The 21,292-nt window shown below is 63.1% G+C and overlaps 1 protein-coding gene across 11 annotated transcripts in view; it reads right to left on the bottom strand.

Annotated features, from left to right (window-relative positions):
• Positions 1-21,292, bottom strand: part of TNK2 (tyrosine kinase non receptor 2) — an 80,938-nt gene that overhangs the window by 23,547 nt on the left and 36,099 nt on the right. For 9 of the 11 annotated variants that reach the window (XM_073359080.1, XM_073359088.1, XM_073359081.1 and 6 more), the window contains 8 exons: positions 12,991-13,168; positions 10,888-10,958; positions 7,924-8,133; positions 7,160-7,312; positions 6,573-6,850; positions 6,148-6,274; positions 3,512-3,658; positions 2,339-2,433 (listed from right to left, as the gene is read on the bottom strand). In XM_073359080.1, the coding sequence (XP_073215181.1) occupies positions 2,339-2,433; positions 3,512-3,658; positions 6,148-6,274; positions 6,573-6,850; positions 7,160-7,312; positions 7,924-8,133; positions 10,888-10,958; positions 12,991-13,168 (1,259 nt within the window). Of the gene's footprint in view, positions 1-2,338; positions 2,434-3,511; positions 3,659-6,147; positions 6,275-6,572; positions 6,851-7,159; positions 7,313-7,923; positions 8,134-10,887; positions 10,959-12,990; positions 13,169-16,874; positions 17,712-21,292 lie in introns of those variants that run through there. The other 2 variants (XM_073359085.1, XM_073359090.1) reach the window with 2 other exon arrangements.

Below are 21,292 nucleotides of genomic sequence, written 5' to 3'. Positions count from 1 at the left end.
GCAATCGGGGCGGCGTGCACACACTGGTTCTGCATTAACTACACCCTCCGCTCCGGCTCCGCTGACGAATCCCTCCCTGCAATTAAACTGCCAGCCCTCGTGCAAGAGTCATCGCCGGTCCCTAAAGACACACAGTCCTGCCTGATTCATCCCCTCTGCCGTGACGAAAGGCATGGCCCCCGCAACACAGGCTGCTGCCCTTGGGAGAGCCCGGGTGGGGTGGGATCCCCCTCCTCGCTCTATGAGAGGAGCAGGACGGGAGACTGCAGGCTTGGATTCGGGGGTGCTTGCAGAGCTGGAGGGGAAAGCTGGCAGGATTCTGTGTCTACACACACACACACGTGTTCCCGCACAAACACCCCCTGGGTGGGATACCACCAAACACACTGCGGGGCTTTGCAGTTAGCCATGGCCCTTGGGCTGCACTCTGCCTGTCTTGGAGCAGGGCCCCCTGGTCCCGCTGCCCCCCCCATGCTGAGACCCTCTGCACCTGGTTCCGATTCTGCCATTTCAGAGCCCTCGGCCCCTCCAGCAGCCACCTTGCCCAGCCCCCCAGCCTGCCCCCAAAACCCTTCGCTCGGTCCCGAGAGCTCAGCACTTCTGGAGGGTCTCCAGATGCCCTGTCCTCTCTCCAGCCCTCCGCTGGGGGGCCATCTGGGAATGAAGGCCTGGGATGTGCAGCACCAGATTCCCTGGCACGCCCAGAACACCCAGGGATGGGGGCTCTTGACCCCTGCCCCTTGTGCCAGCACAGACACAGGGCAGCGTGGGGCCAGAACAGCAGCAAAGCAGATAGGAAGCAGGAGGCTCCTGGGAATTAAAAGATCCCAGCTCTATTCCGGTCACGATCACCACTATGTGCCTCAGTTTACCCACACATAAGCCACCGATCCAGCGCGCAGGGGGCTTGGGGCATCCAGGACCCTCCACGCTAGGGCTAAGGAAGGAGCAGCTGTTCTCTCCCCTTCCCACCACCGTTGCTCAGTTCTGGGAAGCTGTCCCAGTTTACCCCTGGCGTGGCTTCCCGCTCCAGGCGTCTCAGATAACTGTGAGCAGCGGGAGTGGCCGCGGGGGCGGGGGCGTGCGTGCCGAGGGCAGCGCTCCGGCTGCTCACAAGGGAGGGCAAACTAACAAGTGCAGCAGCACCCAGGGAAGTGACTCACCCAGGGCTGCGGGGGACGGACAAAGGCAAAGGCAGAGCAGTGGCTTGCAGCATGTAACGGGCGGGAACGGCCCTGGGCACCAAGCCTCCCTCTCCGGGCTGATCCTTCAGCTCCGTGGCCGAGGGACAAGCCCCGGAGACGGGCGGGGCCAGTGCCGCTGGGACGGTCTCTGACCTGCCACTGCGGGTGCTCGCAGAGACCCTGGGGCTCGCTTCTCAGGCACTCGGTGTGCAGGGCACGCAGGGAGTGGGGTCAAGTGGTCAGAGCAGGGGCGCCGGCAGGCAGGACTCCTGGGTTCCAGTCCCAGCTCCGCCACTGACTTGCTGGGGGACCATGTGCGTAGCCCTTGCCTTCACTGGGCCTCAGTTTCCCCATCTGTGGCAGACGGAGGATCCTCGCACTGGACAGCTCTCCCCACTCTGGAAGGGGGTTGGAGGACTCAGCCCCTTGCCGTGCACCACGTGGCCCCGGCTCCCGGTCCTTAGCTTAGCTGCCCGTCACCCCAGCCCAGCAGTGCCTTGCCCCGAGCTAGCTGGGAGCAGCCGGAGGGAGAGGCCCAGGGCAGCGCAGCATCACCCCAGGGATCAGGGCGGCCGAACCCTGCATGCAGACAGCGCCCAACGCAGCCTCAGCCAGAGCTTAGCACCTGCAGCCCCCTGCCCCTCCAGCTCTGCCATCGCCCCTCAGCCCCGACCTGCAGCCCCCCTGACTCCCCAGTTCTGCCATCGCCCCTCAGCCCCGACCTGCAGCCCCTTGCCCCCCCCCACAGCTCTGCCATCACCCCTCAGCCCCCTGCCCCCCCAGCTCAGCCATCACTCCTCAGCCCCAACCTGCAGCCTGCCTGCGATTCCAGCCCTCAGCCCTTGAGCAGACACAGCCTGTCATGGCACCCGACGCAGCAGCCTGGGGACACACAGAGCCGGGGGACTAGGCTGGGCCGTGCTCCCTGGGGACACAGCTGGGGTCAGAAGCCAAGTCTGGCCAATGACAGGCCAGGACCCCCCCATCCAACCACGGGCACTCAGCGCATGGAGGGAAGGGGGCTGATGGGAGCAGGGGGCGGTGGGGGGAGGCGCTGGCTGTGGAGCCGCCCCAGGGAAGGGGGGGCTGAGAGAAGCTGGGGGGGGAGGCAGGGGGGACGCCGTGGAGCCACCCCAGGACTCTCCAGACGATACCTGCCCTCGATGACTGTGATGACGTCGTTCATCTGGATGTGCAGCTTCTCCGGCTCCTCCACGTCCTGCAGGGCTCTCATGTCCGTGGGCTGGGCCTGGGAAGGCAGAGAGCCGGGGGGTGAGGGCTGGCAGCGCCAGGGTCCCCCCAGAGCCGTCCACGTTACGGCTGGGCCTGACCCACCCCTCAGGTGAGAGCTCACAGCAGGAGCCTCTGCCCAGAAGGGCTCTGGGCTCCCTGGGCCGGGCCTGTTGCGATAGCCAGACACCCAGATCCAGAGTCCTGGGCCCCACGTGGCCAGGCTGGTGACAGGCCAGGAAGCAGCCACTTGCAGGAATGGAGCCAGCTGCCCCAGCCAGCCTGGAGCCAGGCAGCACCCTCCCTGCCCTGGCTGCACGGGGCCAGGCTGCTCGCTGAGCACAGGCCACCCCTACGGCCAGAATCTCCCCGAGAGAGCTCCTAACAGTGAATCTGCAACGGGGCCTGCTCCCTGCTCTCACCACCAGGCCACACTCCCCTCCCAGCGCCATGCTGAGCAGGGGAGGGGAAGTCTCCAGGCCAGAGGTGCCCCCGGTTGGGCACCGCACGCTCCTTGCCAAAGGCCCACGGGGTGCTTGCCAGCGGCCAAGTCGAGTCTGTCCCCCACCAGAGCTGAGGCTGAAGGCTGGGGGGAAGGCAGCGCAGCCTGGCCACAGCTTCCATATGGAGACAACGGGTCCAGCATGCACCTCTCCCCGTCAGCCTGGCCGTGCCCCCCCTGGGGGCACGTCACTTCCCCATTCCCCCCCCAGCTCTGCACAGCGCAGGGGCCTGGCAGGGAGGGGCAGAGATGGGGGAGCTCTAGGGCTCCTTCCAGCTGGCTCAGCCAGCACCTGTGGGCCCATGGGCCCCACTCTGCACCTAGGCCCAGGGCCTCCCGAGGCCCCAGACTCCCAGGAAACCAGCGGGGCCGGGCCCCGGAGTTCTGAGCAGCTTGGCCCGTATTTGGGCTCCCACAGGAAGGGGCGCAGCTGGCAGCACTGCTGGCCGTCGGCGGCTCCTCCGGCAGGAATAGGATTTGCAGGGGCTCGGTGCCTGGCGCACAGCTCCAGGGAGGACACCTAGGTCGGGTGGCACAGAGGGGCATGGACCCACGCAAGCCAGGGCCAGCTGCCCCTCCGCCCCCCACTGCCTACCTCCAGCAAAAAGTCGCGCAGGGCCACGAAGGTGGGCCGGTCCTCGGGCTTGTGTGCCCAGCATTGCAGCATGACATTGTAGATGTCCTGAGGGCAGTCCTCGGGCCGTGGCAGCCGCTCGCCCTCCTTGTCAATCTTGTGGAGGATCTGCGGGCATGGAGGGCAGAGGCCGCGGTCAGGGTCGGGCGGAGCAGAGGGGGCTCGGGCAGCCATGGCAGGGGGCTGGACGGGGTCACACCTGGCAGAGGCGGGAGCGGAGACTGGCCAGGCGCAGGAGGAAGACTGCCCGACGGGGGCTTGGTCGAGGCGCTGGCAGAGGCCTGAGGCTTGCAGCATGTAACGGGCGGGAACAGCCCTGGGCACCAAGCCTCCCTCTCTGGGCTGATCCTTCAGCTCTGTAGCCGAGGGACAAGCCCTGGGGACGGGTGGGGCCAGTGCTGATGGGACGGAGGCCTGGCCCTCCCCATCAGCGAGGAATCCTGCTGGGCGAGCTGCATGGATTAGCCGTGGGGATGGACACAGCCTGTCTGGGTCAGGTGTGGGGCACAGAGTCCCCTTCTAGTGTGACTGACGGGCACCAACCCACCAGTGAAAGCAGGAATCTAACTGCCTGGCTTGAAGGGTGCCCCGGGACAGGCCGGGAGCGGGCACCTGGGAGTCGAAGAGGGTGGGCCAGGGGCAGGCGCCAGCCATCAGAACTGAGGGGCCATGGACATCCTAACCACAACACTCCTCCCTGCCTAGGGTTATTGGGGCCAACATGCTTGCCCCCCAGCCTGGAGACCCCGTTCAAATCATGCCCTAGCTTCCAAGCCAAAATCCATCGGGCAGGTCTCAGCCCATTCCCATTTCAGGGATCTCTGATGAAGAAGGACCAGGGATAGGCTAGCAGAGGGCTGTGGGTCAGGAGTGAGGGACACTGGCAGTGCTGGGTGTGGGGAGCCCAGAGCTGGGTGTGGGGAGCGCAGGGCCGGGCTAGCAGGGGGCTGCGGGTCAGGAGTGGGGGGCACCAGCAGAGCTGGGTGTGGGGAGCCCAGGGCTGGGCTAGCAGGGGGCTGCAGGTCAGGAGTGGGGGGCACCAGCAGAGCTGGGTGTGGGGGGCTAGCGGGGGCTGCGGGTCAGGAGTGAGGGGCACCAGCAGAGCTGGGTGTGGGGGGCTAGCGGGGGCTGCAGGTCGGGATTGAGGGGTACCAGCAGAGCTGGGGGGGGGGGAGCCCAGGGCTGGGCTAGCAGGGGGCTGCAGGTCAGGAGTGGGGGGCACCAGCAGAGCTGGGTGTGGGGGGCTAGCAGGGGGCTGCGGGTCGGGATTGAGGGGCACCAGCAGAGCCGGGTGTGGGGAGCCCAGGGCTGGGCTAGCAGGGGGCTGCAGGTCAGGAGTGGGGGGCACCAGCAGAGCTGGGTGTGGGGGGCTAGCAGGGGGCTGCGGGTCAGGAGTGGGGGTTAGCAGGGGCCTACGGGTTGGGATTGAGAGGTGTGACCAAGTGGGACTGTTCTTAATGTTTCCTCTGAATATTGTGGGGGTGCCTCAGTTTCCCCTATGCAGTTCTTAAGTATCTAGGGGGTGGGGTAAGGGTGTATGATCGTTGCAGAGCCCTAGAGGACAGGTGTGTGCAGGGGTCTGGACACAGAGAACGGCCCTGTTTCCTGGCAACCGATGGCCTGGGCCCTTCCCCCCTGCAAGGTGAGAGCTAAAGGGTTGGAGAACAAAGGAATCGGATGCCCTCCTGGCCTGGGAAAGGAACAAAGCCCAGAGGAGGAGGGGCTGGAGGGAGTTTCAGTTTGGGGCTGGCTGGGACATGGAGTGAAGGGCAGACGTGGTTGTCTGGTTCACTGCCCCCCAAAATGGACCCAGCTGAGGGGTCCTGTTCTCTGCACCTACAAGCTCTGTGTTAGACCATGTCCCTGTCGTCTAATAAACCTCTGTTTTACTGGCTGGCTGAGAGTCCCGTCTGACTGCGGAGTTGGGGGGCAGGACCCTCTGGCTTCCCCAGGACCCCGCCTGGGCGGACTCACTGTGGGAAGCGCACGGAGGGGCAGAGGAGGCTGAATGCTCCGAGGTCAGACCCAGCAAGGTGGAAGCCGGGTGAGCTTTGTGTCCTGCAGACAGGCTGCTCCCACAGAGGAGACTTCCCCAGAGTCCTGCCTGGCTTCGTAGGGAGCAGTTCCCGAGCATCGCCCAGGGACTCCGTGACAAGGGGCACCAGCAGAGCTGGGTGTGGGGAGCCCAGGGCTGGGCTAGCAGGGGGCTGTGGGTCAGGAGTGAGCTGAGCTGGGCGTGGAAGAAGCTCAAAGTGCCTATCCTGTCAGGCGCCCACAGGCACAAGCCGGACGTTCCCCGGCAGGCTCCCTCAGGGGTGCAGTGCGTGCGCCGCCAGGGGAGAGGAGCCCCTGAAAAAACTCCCTGGGATCCCCAGGCCTCAATGCCCCCTTGCTCTGCGACAGCCCCTCCCTCCTGCTCTGCCGGAACGGCCCTGAGGGGCCACAGCTCAGTGATGCCAGCTGGGCCTGAGCGATGCTGTCTGCGCGAGGCGCAGAAATCCCCATATGCGGGGGGCAGAGGGCGTCTCCCCTACCCAGAGGGGCCAGGCCCAAGAGTGCAGGCCCCAGGGCACGTGGCATGGGGCTGTGCTAGGTACCTGGCTGCCGCTGAGGCCGACCCACGGCTCTTGCCCGTAGGTGAACATTTCCCAGAGAGTAACCCCAAACATCCAGGTGTCGCTGGCGTGCGAGAAGGTGCGCGTCTTCAGGCTCTCCGGGGCACACCTGCAGAGAAGGGCTGGCAGAGTTACTGACGCCCCCGCAGGCGGCCCCATCCAGCCTGGCAGAGTGGGGCTCCCTGCTCAGCTCCAGCCCTCTGGGGTCCCCCCACACAGGGGCCGAGGGCCAGCCAAGCCAGCTGCCCCCCAGGATGCCACTTCCCTCTCCCTGGAAGGGGGCTGGCAGGACGCCCAGCTGGAGGGACAAGGAGGCGTGGGGGGGTGAGCCACCCACAGCTAACAGGCCCCAGGCACTGAGCTGGCAGGGGGGTGCTGCGAGAGAAATGCACATGGCGGGGGCTCACCAGGCGAAGGGCACCTTGCGGTGCTCCTGCATGACGTAGTGGTCGTCGTTCTTGGGCAGCGCCCGCATGAGCCCAAAGTCGCCGATCTTGACCAGGTCGCTGGAGGCCAGCAGGATGTTGCGGGCAGCCAGGTCGCGATGGATGAAGCGCTTGGACTCCAGGTAGGCCATGCCCTTGGCAATCTGGATGGCGTACTGGCACAGCGTGGAGATGAGGAAATGGCCCTGGTTCTTCCGCAGCCGGTCCAGCAGGGAGCCCAGCGGGGCCAGCTCCGTCACCTGGGCAAATGGGGCAGAGGGGTTGAGTCAGGCCCCAGCCACGGAGAGCGGGATGGGAGGCAATCCATGGGGATGGGCTCCATTCCTGTGGTGCCATGGGGCTCTGCACCCACATAGCCACACGCCAGTCTATCCCTGCCCCATGGTGCCACAGGGCTCTGTGCCCACACAGCCACGCACCAAGCCTGGGGGTCCATCCCGCCTGGAGGAGCCAGCCCTCAGCACCAGAGACGCAGTTGCCCCCCCAGCCATTCCCTTGGGACTGGGCCGCCCGGGGGGATGAATGCCCCCGCATGCTCTCACACTCACCATCTTCATGGGGGGCGAGAGCACCACGCCATAGAGCCGGATCAGGTTGCAGTGGTCCAGAGAGTGCATGGCATTCACCTCCCGGATGAAGTCGTCCAGCGCCTCCGGCTGGCTCAGCACATCCGTCTTGAGACACTTCACAGCCACGGTGAGCTGCGGGAAAACACAGGCCAGTGAGGTCCCTGCAGCAGCTCCCACCCCAGGGGACCAATTTGCTCACCTCTGGGGTAGGCCGTAGTGGCCGGCATGCAGGGGATGGGTATTCACACAGTCCCCCAAGCCCCCCTGCCACACCCCAGGCATGGGAGCGATGGGGAAGGGGGTGGCACTGGCTGCAAAGAGCATCAGCCCCAGCACTGCCTCAGGCTGGGAGACTCAAAGGCAGGCCCTGCATGAAAGGAATTAGTGGTCCCAGTCCAGTCTCTAGGTCCACATGACCCCGGGTGGTAACAGGGACAGATCCAGAGTGGAGGGCAGAAGACTGACCGTCCCGGGCCAGGCATGAGGAACGGTGTTGGCACCCAGGGGGTGGGCGCCCTGGCAGGGGCAGAGCCATCTGCAGATTCGGGGGCTGGTAGGGGTGGATGGTGGTGCTGGGATCCCGACTCGATGCCGATGGGGAAACTGACCAGCCTGGATTCGCTGCCTCAGCCCAGCGAAGGGCCTCAGCCAGGCAATCCTGAGTTAGCCCCATTTCCTGCTGGGATCACGCAGCCCCTCGGGCCATGTACTGGGTTCGCCCTGGCGTGCTCCGGGCCCCTTACCATCTTGCCAGTGGGCGTGCCCCACTCGCCGCGCCGCACAACGCCAAAGGAGCCATCGCCCAGCTTCTCGAAGAGCATCAGGTCCCTCTCGCTGATCAGGCAGGTCAGGGCCTGCTGCCCCTCCTCGGCGGGCGACGGGCTGGAGAGCTTGGGGAAGGGGGCCTGGGGCTGGAGCGGGAACTCTGCCTCGGGGCGCTTCCCGCTGAACACCTGGACAGACAGACAGGCAGAGGCGTGGGTCACAGGCATGTGGGCTTGGGGGTGGAGAGACACCACCAGTCAATGCCTCGTGATTCTGCCAGCATCAGGCAGTCCCTCTATGCACACCGGCCTCTGGCCCCGACATCAGGCACTGCAGAGCTCACGGTGGGAGGAGGGTTTAGGGCAGCACCTTTATGTAGTCAGAGGATTGGGAGGGTTCGGACTCCTGGGTTCTACCCCCAGCTCTGACTCACAGCCCCGCTCTGCGCCTCAGTTTCCCCATCTGTAACAGCAGCACTGACCTGTCTTTGTAATGGAAGTCGAGGGCCAGCATGCTGAGGGAGGGAAAGGCAGCCCAGGCTGGCGCGTGGGCAGAGCCAGCCCAGAGGTGTCAGGTCCCAGGGCAGGGATGGGACGGGCCCTGGGGCAGGGTCAGAGCCTGCTATGGGACAGGACAGCCCAGAGGAATGGGAGACAGTGGTACGAACAGACCCAGCAGCCTGCTCCAGCCCAGTAGTGCACGCCCAGGCCTGCGGCTGTAAGGTCTGACCAAGCTACTAACACCCCTGGAGTGGCATCACACCAAAGCCCTCGCGGGAGGCAAAGGCCGGGGAGGCTCCAAGCACTTCTCTCGCTCTGTCCTTGGCAGCTGTTGTCTAGTGCCCCTGACCCATGAATCCATGGCACTTCACCTTCCGTCGCCCTTCTGAGCCCACCAATGCAGCTGTCTCTGGGGTGGAGCGCGGCAGCCGTTGAACAGCACACACAGCAAAGCTTCCCAGCAGTTTGGGACAGGAAAAGGAAGACAGCATATCAGCTGGAGTCAATGCTGACCCTGTGCTGAGCTGGGGGGTTGTGCTGCCGTGCCCCAGTGGGGGCGCTCTCCCACCCGAGTCAGTGCCCCATTGTGAAACTGGGGGGTGCTGGCCCCAGGGAGCGGCATGAATGACTCAGCAGGGGGCGTTGCCCCCTCCAAGCTAGCACGAAGCCCAGATCCCCAGTGGGGTGTGAGGAGATGCCCTCTTTCAGATGAGCCGTGGCCAGGCGCTCTGGCTGAGGCAGCCCCCATCGCGCTGATTACCCCGGGGAGTTTCAGCAGGATGCGGATACTCGACCACTTCCTGTCCCCAGCTGCCCAAGTGCTGCTGGGTGCTGATACACAGCTGCCACGCTCTGCCCCAGAGGTGGCTGTATTTCCCTACTGACAGCCTGTGCTACTGCTGAATGGGTGCCAACCCAGCACTTATCACGGGGCCGACGCCAGGCTCCATGCTCCGGACGGCCCCAGAACGCTTCCTACCCCTCGGTCCCATGCTGCTGACCCTACTGGGTCCTCCTCTGGTCTGTGCCCATCATCTTGGCTTGAGACCCAGCTCTCCACGACAGGGACCACCGCCCTTGGTGCGTTTGGCACAGCCCTGGCACAAGGCCAGTGCCACGGACGTGTGGGTAAGAACAAAAGCAGGGTGCAGGCCATGGACAGCGTGGATGGTGCCCGGGCAGAGCGTTGGCTGAGACGCCTATTTGAGTCAGGGGGCAGCACCCTTGGGCCCCCCAATCTCACGTGGCTGGCACCAGAGTGCACCCCTTGGGAGATGACAGACTCGCTGCACCCTGAGGGGACTCTCCCGGGCACCGTGTGGACGCAGCACCGGGCAGTGATGCATATTCAGCTACTTAACACTTAATTGGCTTCCGGGGACACAGACTGATCACCGGGGGAAGGAATTTCCTGCCTGCCCCTCGGGCAGAGGGGCGCTCACCAACGCCAGCACCAGCCCCAGCCAGCCAGCTCCCACAAACAGCCAGCCAGCCAGTGAACTGACCCTCCGACCCGCAGGGTTCCCCGTGCACGCTGAGGGGCAGCCAGTCGCTGCCCTCGAGCCCGGTTATTGCAATCCACCGCCTCGTGATCAAAGGACCCTGCAGCCTCTGTCAATTTCTCTCAGTCACCCACTTCTTCCAGAGCTAATGCCAGGGCTGGGAAATGAGCTCCCAGCGCAGCCCGTGCACTTGGAGGGCTTGGGGCACGTCACAGAGCCCTGGCCCACAGCTCCATTTTCCTAGAACTGGCCCCCCTCCTCCCACGCAGGATTCCCCCCTGGAGACGCAGGCCCTGCTTCCGGCCAGCTGTGCGGCCCCACAGATAACGGCAGGACTACATTTCCCAGCAGGCTCTCTGCCGCCCACTCCTTTCCCTTGCTCTCCAGCAATTGGCAGAACGGCTCCTGGCTCCAGCCCAGGCAAGGGTTGCCAACCCTCCAGGATTGGCCTGCAGTCTCCAGGATTTAAAGATTAATCTTTATTATGTCATGTGATGAAATCTCCAGGAATTCATCCAACCAAAATTGGCAACCCTAGCCCAGGCTGTTCCCCTCTGGGGATCCCGCAGAGAGCCTGGCTCAGGGTGAGCGGGTGTGAGGAGCTTCCCTTCCCCTCAAAGCAGGGACACAGACAGCGGCGAGGGCTGTGGGAGGCAGCAGATGGCAACGCCGCTGGGCATCTAAAGCCACCGGGCCAAATTCCAGCCTTCACTGCCCTGCGCCCAGCAGGGCTGCGCCGGTGTGTCTGGGGCACTCTCTGCAGCCTCAGGCCAGTCCCGCGGCCGCTCTGCGTTTCCCCATCTGGGAAATGGAGCTGCTGGTGCCAGGGCTCTCACCCGTGAATGGCCCAATGCCCCCAGGACACCAGGCTGCTGCACCAGCTCCCCGCTCTACCTCCCGCTCAGCCCGGTGCCCCGGGGTGCCCCTGCCCAGGCGCTACCTTGCTCATCCACGACTTGCGCTTGCATATGGCTTTCCTGCGCTTCACGGCTTCCCACAGCCGCCGCTGGCCTGCAGAGACAAAAGGATGGTCACAGAGCTCACCCTGCTCCCTCCTGCGGCACCCCTCCGCCAGCTCCAGAGGGGAATCTGCCTCCACCCCACCCCAGGATGTAAGGCCTTTGTCTGCAGCCGTATTGTAAGGCCTAAAACCTAAGGCCTTCCTCTGCAGCCAGATTAAAAGAGCAGCCATTAGCTAAGAAGCAGGAAGTCACATCCTCACACTCCATCTAAATTATATTAAAACAATGTAATACCAGGCTGTTAAGAAGGAGATCCTGTCCTAATGGCACCTACTATCACCAGATAAAGAAACAGATCTTAAGATGGCTAAAGAAAACTTAGTTTGATAGCATCCTGTCTGTCAAGAAATCACTTATCAAGAGTTGTAGTTGTGAAATCCTCATTTCTTTATTGTTTTGTCATTATGGTCCCCACTTCTCTATTGTTTGTCTGTATGGTCTCTGTCTGGTTCTTTAATTGTTTCTGTCTCTTACATAATTAATTAAAATGCTAGGTGTAAATTAATTAAGGTGGTGGGATAGGATTGGTTAGAGAATTTTGTTACACTATGCTAGGATTGGTTAGTAAAATTTTAGTATAATGATTGGTTAAGATATAGCTAAAAAGGACTCAAATTTCACTATATAAACTGGGGTCCAAAAGGAAATTCTTTGGGAACCAACTCCAGGACACAGCCTCAAAGATCAGAGCAGCCAGACCTCAACACTCTGCCAATGACATTGTGCAGAAACTGGAGTGCCCCAGATGGACCTGATCCTGACTGGCCATCCAGAAAAGTTCATCTGTCTTATTGGGAGTGGTGAGCACTGTGCGTAGCATGTGCAGTCTGTTTTTGGTGATTGTTAATAAATAGAGGTTATGTAGGATATCATTGTGTAAGGCTCTTTCACTGGTAAAAGACCCCATAAACCTGCAAAAGATTACGCCCTGAGTCCACAGGGAAAGGGTGTTTGCCTGGAGCCCTCAGAGGGGTAAAGTTAGGTGCTTTTTGCCTGGAGCCCTAGGAACTGGGAAAGGGTGGGGGTGCCTAAATTAAGAGGTTTCAGAGTAACAGCCGTGTTAGTCTGTATTCGCAAAAAGAAAAGGAGTACTTGTGGCACCTTAGAGACTAACCAATTTATTAGAGCATAAGCTTTCGTGAGCTACAGCTCACTTCATCGGATGCATATCGTGGAAACTGCAGCAGACTTTATATATACACAGAGAATATGAAACAATACCTCCTCCCACCCCACTGTCCTGCTGGTAATAGCTTATCTAAAGTGATCATGGCCAGATGATCACTTTAGATAAGCTATTACCAGCAGGACAGTGGGGTGGGAGGAGGTATTGGTTCATATTCTCTGTGTATATATAAAGTCTGCTGCAGTTTCCACGATATGCATCCGATGAAGTGAGCTGTAGCTCACGAAAGCTTATGCTCTAATAAATTGGTTAGTCTCTAAGGTGCCACAAGTACTCCTTTTCTTTTTTTAAATTAAGAGGATTATGCCTGGAGCCCTAGGAACTGGGTAAAGGTGGGTACCCTTGAGTGTGTGAGTAACAGAGAATTTTGTGTGGGTAACAAGGACAGCCAGACCCCCGAGAGGAAGCCCAGCAGGACTTCCTGGAGGACCGGGAGCCATGCTGGAGAGGTGTTAACCCTACAACAACAAACCTGGAGCGCCAACAACAAAGCCATGTAATCCGGGGGGGGGGGGAACCCTAGCAGAGAGAGATGCAGCGCTGATTGCATGATTGCAGGTGCGGGGGAGGAGGGGACCAGCAGAGACAGATGCAGAGTGGATTGCAGGGGCAGGGGGGGACCAGCAGAGACAGATGCAGCGCGGATTGCAGGGGCAGGGGGGGACCAGCAGAGACAGATGCAGCGCGGATTGCAGGGGCAGGGGCGGACCAGCAGAGACAGATGCAGCGCGGGTTGCAGGAGCAGGGGGGGACCAGCAGAGACACATGCAGCGCGGATTGCAGGTGAGGGAGGAGCAGCAAGGGGGCTTGGGAGGAAGTCAGAGGTCATACACACCAGGCCGCCCCATGCCGATCTTCTCCAGATCCTCATTTTTGACGTACTCGAAGTGTGAGAGGCGCGTGACGTTGAGGTCATCGCGGATGCGCAGGAAATACTGCTGCAGCTGCACCTCGGCCAGGAGCTCCAGGAGCCAGTCTGTGCCCTCGTCCGACTCCATGCCACAGGGCAGCGTCTGCAGAGACCAGAGAGCGGGGTTAGGGGGCAGCCTGCGGCTCCGGGCACCGACTGCCCTGTCTCAGCCCACGCCGGCCGGGGAACCTGTCTCCCCCGAACGGCTACCTGGGCCCCCGATGGAGGCATCGCTAGCGTGGGATGTACTGCTCAGTCCCACGCCCTGTATGGCTAATAGTGGCTGGAGTGTCTCCGTTAGCTGCGCCAGCTGAAGCAGCGGCCGTGGGCTGGTCATAGCGGCAGCAGCCACGTCGCTGAGCAGCTGGGGATGGGCACACTTGGCCCTACTACGCGCCCTGCCACAACCGGGACGGGCAGAGCCGGGGGACAGGAATTCCCGGGGACCAGATTTTGCTCCTGGAGAAGCCAGTGAGACTTTGGCCATCGCCTTGCCCAGGGACAGGATCCGCCCCAGAGCCAGCAGGGCTGTCCCAGTGCCACTGGGCTGCCGAGGTCGAAGCAGAGCCTGGGACAGACAGGGAGAGGGGATCTGCGGCTACACGAGGCCTTCAGAGGTACCAGGGCACCCCACTGCCTGCACAGGGCCGCCCAAGGCGCCAGCTGGGTGGGCTATGGGGGAGCACTGCCAGCTGGCCCCCCTCACCACTCAGCAGGACATGACATAAGGAGACATATGAAAGTCCCCTTCCCAGCAGCCCCCTTCACCCCAGCTGGTGGCTCGGCTTGGCTCCTCCGCCACTGGGATCTGACCCGGCAGGCCAAGGCCCTCTCCTCCTGCCAGCCCCATGTGCCCGGTGTCCGGGCAGCACCTGGCATCTGGGGGAGATTTCACTCCAGAACTGAACCCCATGATGCATGACTGCCCAGGGGACTTTGCTGCCCTGGGGAAACCCAGTCCTCGGTCCTGCAGTGCCCAGCTCATCAGTCCCCACCCTGGCTGGGACCCCGGGCACGACGGGTGCCATCCACAAGGGTATAAGAGGCTGCTCTGTCGTTCCCAGGCAGGTGCCCACGAGGGCAGCCCAGAGACCCAGCGCTAGAGAATTAACGAGCCGCTCGCCACCCGGGTGCAGAGAGGACAGGCCAGCCCTGCCCCGTGCCCCCCACCAGGAACCAATGGGAGCCCCGTCACCCCGCCATACGTCAGCCAGGCACCAGGGAGCGGCTCACTGCTCCCTGTGCCATGCTCCTCGTCTGCAGGGCACACAGATCAGATGCATCAGTGCAGGCTGGGAGCTGCTGCATTCCCCCTGCCCCGGCAGCGAAAGCCCCGTGCCCACCGGCAATGCCCGGGAGAGGGGAACCCTGGCTGAGACGTGTGCTCACGGGGAGAGCTCAGGTGGTGGAGCTGCTCTGGGCTGGCATGGGAGCACCAAGCTTGCCAGGCCAGCCGCTGGCACAGCAGCAGCACTAGTCTGTGCCCCCTGCAGTGCACGGAGCTCCCCCGAAGTGGGGGGGGAGGCAGGGGGGAGCCTGGTTTGAAATCCTGGAGTCCCAGGGTTCATGGAGGGTGGTGGAGAGGCAGGGCACACAGCGGGCAGCATTTCAAACAAGCTGCAGCTTGTGCTGACCTGCCATCAGCTCCTGACCCAGCCGTTGGGGTTGAGTGGGCAGAGCAGCCGGGGAGGGGCCAGGAGGTTTTGCTGCCCTCCCCAGCGGCCAGATGGTGCCCATCGGCGTCACCCCCCTGCCCTCCGAGCGAAGCTCCTGGTTATCAATAGCACAGAGAGCGATAAAAGCAAAGCTGCATTAGGCCACTGCAGCTGGCAGGGGTGCCAGGCTCTCACCCCGCCGCCCACCCCCTGGCACCGCCGAGGCACGGCACGCCAGCCAAGGCACGGGTGGATCTGCTTCCCGTGCCCATGTTTGGGATGGAAACTGGAGACGGCAGGTCTGGGTTATAAAACTGAGCGTGTGCCCCCTCCCACCCCGATCCTGGCCCTCCGGCCAGTGGGGCCTGGGCACATGGGCATGGACGTCCCATGTGCCCTGCTCCATAGACAGGTTCTGGCTTCCCCTCAAAGCCAGTGTGTCCCTGGGCCTATCTGTCTGTCCGTCCCTGGCGGCGTCTGTCCACAGCCAGCTCCAGTTCTCCCATCTGGCTGCCAGCTCCGCCTCACGAGCAGAGGGTCTGCCCCCCCGTTCTGAGTGGCAGGAAAGGCTGGCGCTGCCCATGAGGCTATGCAGGGACATGGCTCATGGGTGGTGCTACATCTTTGTGTTCATTGAGGGGGACAAAATCCCCCTGGCATCCTGCGCCCCCCAAGGCTGTCACAGGCCAGGCCCAGGGCAGCGCTCAGCTGGGCACCCCTTCCCCATCCACTTCGGCAGCATGGCTGTGCTGATCCGCACCCAGCACCGATGAGACCCCCTTGGGGGCCAACTCCCAGAGCAGGGTGACCCCAGGCTGGCTCTGCAGGGGCCCCAAGCTCCCAGAGGGGACTGTTCCCTAATGTTTGGAGAGGAAACCTGCTACTACCCCTGGAGGTATGGGCTGTCTCCCCAGTGCTCCTGTCCATACCCCACGCACCCTGACATCCGCTCCAGAAACGACATGGCAAACCGGGAAAGCACCAGCCTGGCCTGAGCCAAGCCATCGGGGCTGCCCCTGTGTGCCCCACACCCATGGGCCCCTCCAGCCCCAGAGCTCAGCTGCCCTGCAGTCACCATGCTGGGCAGAGCTCTTCAACGACTGACGGCCCCCGCTGCAGATCTGTCCTGTCCAGTCTCCTTTACCCGCTTGTTCCATTTCCAGACATGTGCCTCCCACCTGCGCTGCCCTTCACGCCACCCCCGGACACGCTGCCCTGTGGAGAGGCTACAATCCGGCTGGCTGCGTCTCCTCACTCCCCAGCTGAGCTCTTCCACCAACCTTGGACAACCCATGCTGCCAGGAGAACCCCTCCTCTGGGCACATGCAGCACCGCGGCCACGGCCTCCCGCTGTAAGGTCTTTGGGGCAGCGCCCACCTGGGTCTGTGCAGTGCCTGGCGCCATGGGGGGCTGGGCCATACAATGACCGAGAAGCAGAAGACAGGGTGCTCCCTCCCTCCCTTCCAGTGGCACCCAGCACTTCGCCCCCCTCCCACTCCATCCCGGGACCCTCCCAACTCTGTTTGCAGCACCTCCAATCGGGGGGGTATCACTCCAGGCCAATCTGAGCCCCCTAACACAGCCCCCCGCCCCCACCATCCACAGACAAAGCCCGGGCCTGGGGCTCTGTCTCCGGAGCTCTTGGGTTACAGCCAACAATTAAAATTCCCCGCAGTATAGTCTGGTCTAAAAATACGGAGGGTGGGTGCGGCCGGCAGCCAGCCGGGGCATGGCCAGAGTGTCCCAGCTCCCGTGGGTGGGGGGGCAGTCGCCTCATTGCCAAGCTGGGGTACAGCCCAACACATGTGGTGAGGTGCAAGGGACACATGGAGCAGGGAGCCCCAAGGATGGTGCAGGGCTCCCTGTGGCCGGTAGAGTCAGGTGGGGGGCGTCCAAGCTCTGTCCCTGTGAGGGGGAGGGGCTAAGGCTCTGGGCGGCGTCAGACCTTGTGGGCCAGGCAGGGTTGTGTGCCATCCCAACCACAGCCCCCCCATCCAGCAAAACCCTGCCACGCCACCCGCAGCCCCCCAGGGCTCGGCTCACGCTCCGTGACATGCAGCGGCCAGGACAGAGCAGCCCCGGGATGAAGGGGCGGGATGCAGATCCGACGCATCAGGGGGCTCACCCGTGGGAACCGAGCCGAAATTGACTTACGCGATAGACCCGGAAGTGGGCCAGGAACGGGAAGGAGCGGCGCAGCACCTCGAAGCGACGCATCTCTCCTCCGCCACGCCGGGCACCGGTGGGAACAAGGGGCTGTTGGCTTGGGGAACCCCTATTCTCTATGCCCCAGTCACTCACGCGAGGGGGACCAGGTCAGAGGAGAAGGGCCCTTCCAGGATTCCCCCCGGGGCCTCGGGCATTACACGGCTGTCACTGGTTCCACGAGGTCCGGTACTGGCGGCAGGCTGGAGCTCCGGGCTGGGTGAAGGGCTGCCGTCCCTGTGTGCCCTGCACAGCCTGGGGAGCGCAGCCGCAACCTCTAGACAGAATAAAAGGATCCCGCCTGGCGAGAGGAGAACCACACGGGAGCCTGCGTGGGTGTCACCCCAGATCAGCCCCTCACGGGCTCTCTGCGGCACCCCGGCCAGCCCGCTGCCCCTGTGCCATGCCAGGTGGGTGGCAGTCTGCCAAGGCCCCGCAGGCACGCACGCTCGGCTCCACCGCGTGGGGACAGCTCCTCCGTAAAACCCAGACGATGGACCGGTAACCCAGGGAAGCCACAGTGGCCAGCTGGAGCGCAGCGTCACGGTACGGCTGAATCTGACATCCGCGCGGAGGGGCTGCGAGACATCGGCAAGCCTTTGAGCCACGCTTTAAAGGCTTCTCTGTCCAAAAAACCGGACTCCTCCCAGGGGCACCGCTCTCTGTGGCCCAGCTCTGTGGCCCCTGCAGCCTGTCCGCAGCCGAGAGGCTGTTCCTGCTTTCGCGGGCCGGACACTGCAGGGCTTGTGTGTGTGTTTGCCTTGAGCCCACCCCCCTCGCTCCGCTCCGGTCCACAGTGGCTGGCTCCCACCCTCTCTCCCCGGCTGCCAGCTTGGCTGGAACAGAGACTCGATGGTATTTGCAGGGAACACTTTTTGATCAGCAGCCAAGAGGTCAGATTTAACTGCGGGCTGGAGAGGCTGTTTCCGGTGGGCCTCTGGCTCGGGATTTCACACAGCTCCTCAGTCTCCTGCACTCTTGCTTAGCCCTCCAACAAGGCACCCTGTCTACAGCCTCCCCCGTGCATCTCTCCACGACACCCCCCTGCCCGCTCCCCCACGCACAGACTGCACTGAGGAAAGGAAAATCTCGGCCCGCTCGCAGCGACCTGGATATCCGAGCCGCAGTGTTCACACTCCCCGGAGGGTTTATTTTTGTTCGCTTTGGCCAGGCTCGGAACCACAGTCCAGCTCATCTCCTCACACCGTGATCCCTGCTATTCAGAAGCCAAGATGACTGGGAGCCAGGACGCCTGGGTTCTATTTCTGGCTCTGCCATAGAAATGCTGCTTGGCCCTGGAAAAGGCTGTATGCCTCAGTTTTCCCATCAGGAGAAAGCTACTAACCCAACTGGCAGGCCACGTAATTAGCGTGCCCCCAAGGAAAGGCATTCATGGGCCCAGGTACCCTGGTGATAGGCACATGCGAAGCACTATTAACAGTTCGTAAACACCCCATGTCAATGTGGGAATCTCTCCCCCAGACGTCATTGAGATCAGCCCATTGCAGCCTCATGCACTAGCCCTCCGAGGGCTCCAGGAGCCCCCAGGGTTTTGACGTGAGCCCATGTCTGCTCTCTGGGTGCACACAGTGCCCGACCAAACGGTGCCACGCACAGAATCTCTGCCTGTGGCCAGGGCTCTGCAGTGCACGGTTCGGCTGCCGCAGCCGAACCGAGAGACAGAGGTTGAGAAGGGAGGCCCCTAGTCCAACCCCTGAACTAACCATTGCCCACCAGGGAGTGCACAGAGGACAACCTGCTGTAGGAAGGGCCAGTGGGTGGCTGAGTCACACGAATCCCCCCTTTCTCCCCCAGGCAAGTCCCACATATCCAATAACCCCCAACCACCACCAGCCTCACGCTGCGCCACGGGCCTTCTCCACATTCTTCTGCCCCAGGGCCGTCTGGCTAGGACCAGGGCCAGAGCCACCATTGCTCCACTGACCTCCAGTGAGATCAGGGGAACTCCATGCACCTCCAGTGCTCCCGTTCTTGGGGAGTCCATCAGCTCCCATGGCCCATTCCCAGCCCCTCTATTGGCAACACCCCGGTTAGGTGCCATACATACAACGGGGGGAGAGGTTGGGGGCAGGACACAGCAGCTGGGGGATGAGCCTTTAGGGCCAGGTTCCAGGCTCCTGCCCAGTGATCCCGAGGGAAGGAAGCAGAACATGCTCCAGAGAAACCCCGTCTCGGCTGAGCCGTCAGGGGCTCACGCCACTAACGGGGAGCCAAGCGCTATTGGCTTTAACAGACCTGGAGCCCAATGGCGAAGAGAAATCCCCCCTCCCCACTGTAGGGCTGTTCAGAGGCCAGAGCAGAGCCTGGGAGTCAGCAGCCCTGGCCAGGCACGATGCCGCTGTGTGCCTCAGTTTCCCCCTCTGGGGATCATGGCAAAAACCTGCCTGACAGGAATTAGCTTGGCAGATCTTGCTCTCAACTAACTTCAGTGGGAACGGGACGGGGCACTCGGGCTGAGAAGTGCTTTGAGATCACAGGGTGAACGGAGCTATAGATCCTCTGACAGCTTGGTAGCAATTTCTCTTCTCTGCCCATACCCTAAGCAGCTCTCTAAGACCAGGCTCTGAGTCAGGGCTGAACCCGAGCCCCCTTCCAGCCACACACAAACCCATCAGGCCCTGGGTCCGAGGACCCTGCCAGGGGGTGGGTCAGAGCCCGAGGCCTGCCGGATCTGGAGTCCAAGCCCTGCCATTTTGCAGTGTGGACGCAGCTGGAATTGCGGAGCTGAGTCAGTATGGATGGGATAGCATGGCTGGGAACCTCAGGTTACAATGCCAGGAGGACGCACAGGCTGGGAACTCCGACTCCCAGGAGCCAGCTATACAATGCCAGGTGGATGTCCCCAGGGAGGGAAGGAGGCAGGCCACTGCAGGGTGGGACCACAGGGTGGGACCCTGTGGCCACAGGCATGTGGCTGCCCTGGGCCTGCTCAGAGTCTGGGAGCTCCCATGAGACAGCAGAGTGGGAAGGGGGGAGGAGAACATCCCTTTAGTCCTAAGGATGGGTGGGCCGGGGGGGGGGGGGAGTGGAGCTAGAAGTGAAGGCTGGCTTCATGGCCGGGTGTTAGCAGGGCTGGCCCCAGCTGCTCTGGGTACAGGGACAGCGGGGGTGAGAACAGCACTGGACGGCCCCCTCTGGAGACAGCCCAGTGTGCCATGCACACAGGCAGGATCTGCCCCGTACGGCTGCAGAGAACAGGGCAGCTGTCAGCCCTGCCGCCGTCAGGCCCGCACCGCCAACAAAGTGCCCGGCTGAAAGACTGGCCCCCACGGCCGGGTGAGCCCAGCTAGCCCCACTTCTGGGCACTCAGCATCACCAGCAAAGGGGATCTCGCAGCCCATCCCCAGCCCCCGCCAGCTGGATGGGGCTGGTCCCTGCTTCCCTGAGATTCAGCCTGGGGGCCCCCCTCCCAGCCCCGCCTGGGAACTCAGCCAGGTCACGCCAGGGAACGTCTCCCCCTCCCCAGCTGCATGCAGGACCATAGCAGGGCATTTCCTGTGCTCCCCGCCGCCCCGTGCACCTGCCAGATGGCTCAGTGTGGGGGCTTGTCCCCGGTCCAAGCCGGGGGAGCAGCACTGGCCTGGCTCCCTAACACTGTGTCCTTGTCTTGCCCACGGTTCCAGCCGGTCCCGCAGGAGAACAGCTGGCTGAGGGCGCAGCCAACAGCTCCATGGAGATCGCTGGTGCCGTGAGAGAGAATAGCCCAGGCTCTGCCCTGCCCTCCTCTGCCCTCACCCTGCAGCCCTTCAGGGCCTGTGCACCTGGCTGCGGCCCCTGCTCCGGAATAGGGGGGCTGCTTTCCGACCACTCCTGCGGAAGCTGGAGGGGGTGGGAGGAAGAGAGCTTGGCCCAGCCGGATTTCCCCAGATCAAACACCTGGTAGGTTTCATACCCCTCGGCCTGCATCTTCAGCACCCGTTGCCAGATGTGGGTCAAGGATAACCTCGTCCACAGCACAGCGCCCCCTGGCCCTGCACTGGGGCCAGTGCCCCCTGCTGAGTCCCCCACCCTGCAGCACAGAGCTCTCTGGCACTACACTAGGGCCAGCTCTCACTGAGGGGAGAGCGCCCCCTGCTGAGCCCCCCACCCCGCTCTCCCCCACAGCACCCCGGCCGGTGCCCCCTGCTGAGCCCCCCACCCTGGTCCCTGCAGCACAGCGCCCCCTGGCACTGCTCTGGGGTACTGGGGCCAGCACTGACTGAGCGGCCAGCGCCCCCTAGTGCCAGGCTGGGGTACTGGGGCAGCACTGACTGAGCGGCCAGCGCCCCCTAGTGCCAGGCTGGGGTACTGGGGCCAGCACTGACTGAGTGGCCAGCGCCCCCTAGTGCCAGGCTGGGGTACTGGGG

Source organism: Lepidochelys kempii, chromosome 9, assembly GCF_965140265.1.
Source record: "Lepidochelys kempii isolate rLepKem1 chromosome 9, rLepKem1.hap2, whole genome shotgun sequence".
In the NCBI taxonomy this organism is placed as follows: Eukaryota; Metazoa; Chordata; order Testudines; family Cheloniidae; genus Lepidochelys; species Lepidochelys kempii.
Note: the sequence above shows the minus strand (reverse complement) of the source record. Positions and strands in the feature narration are given on the sequence as shown.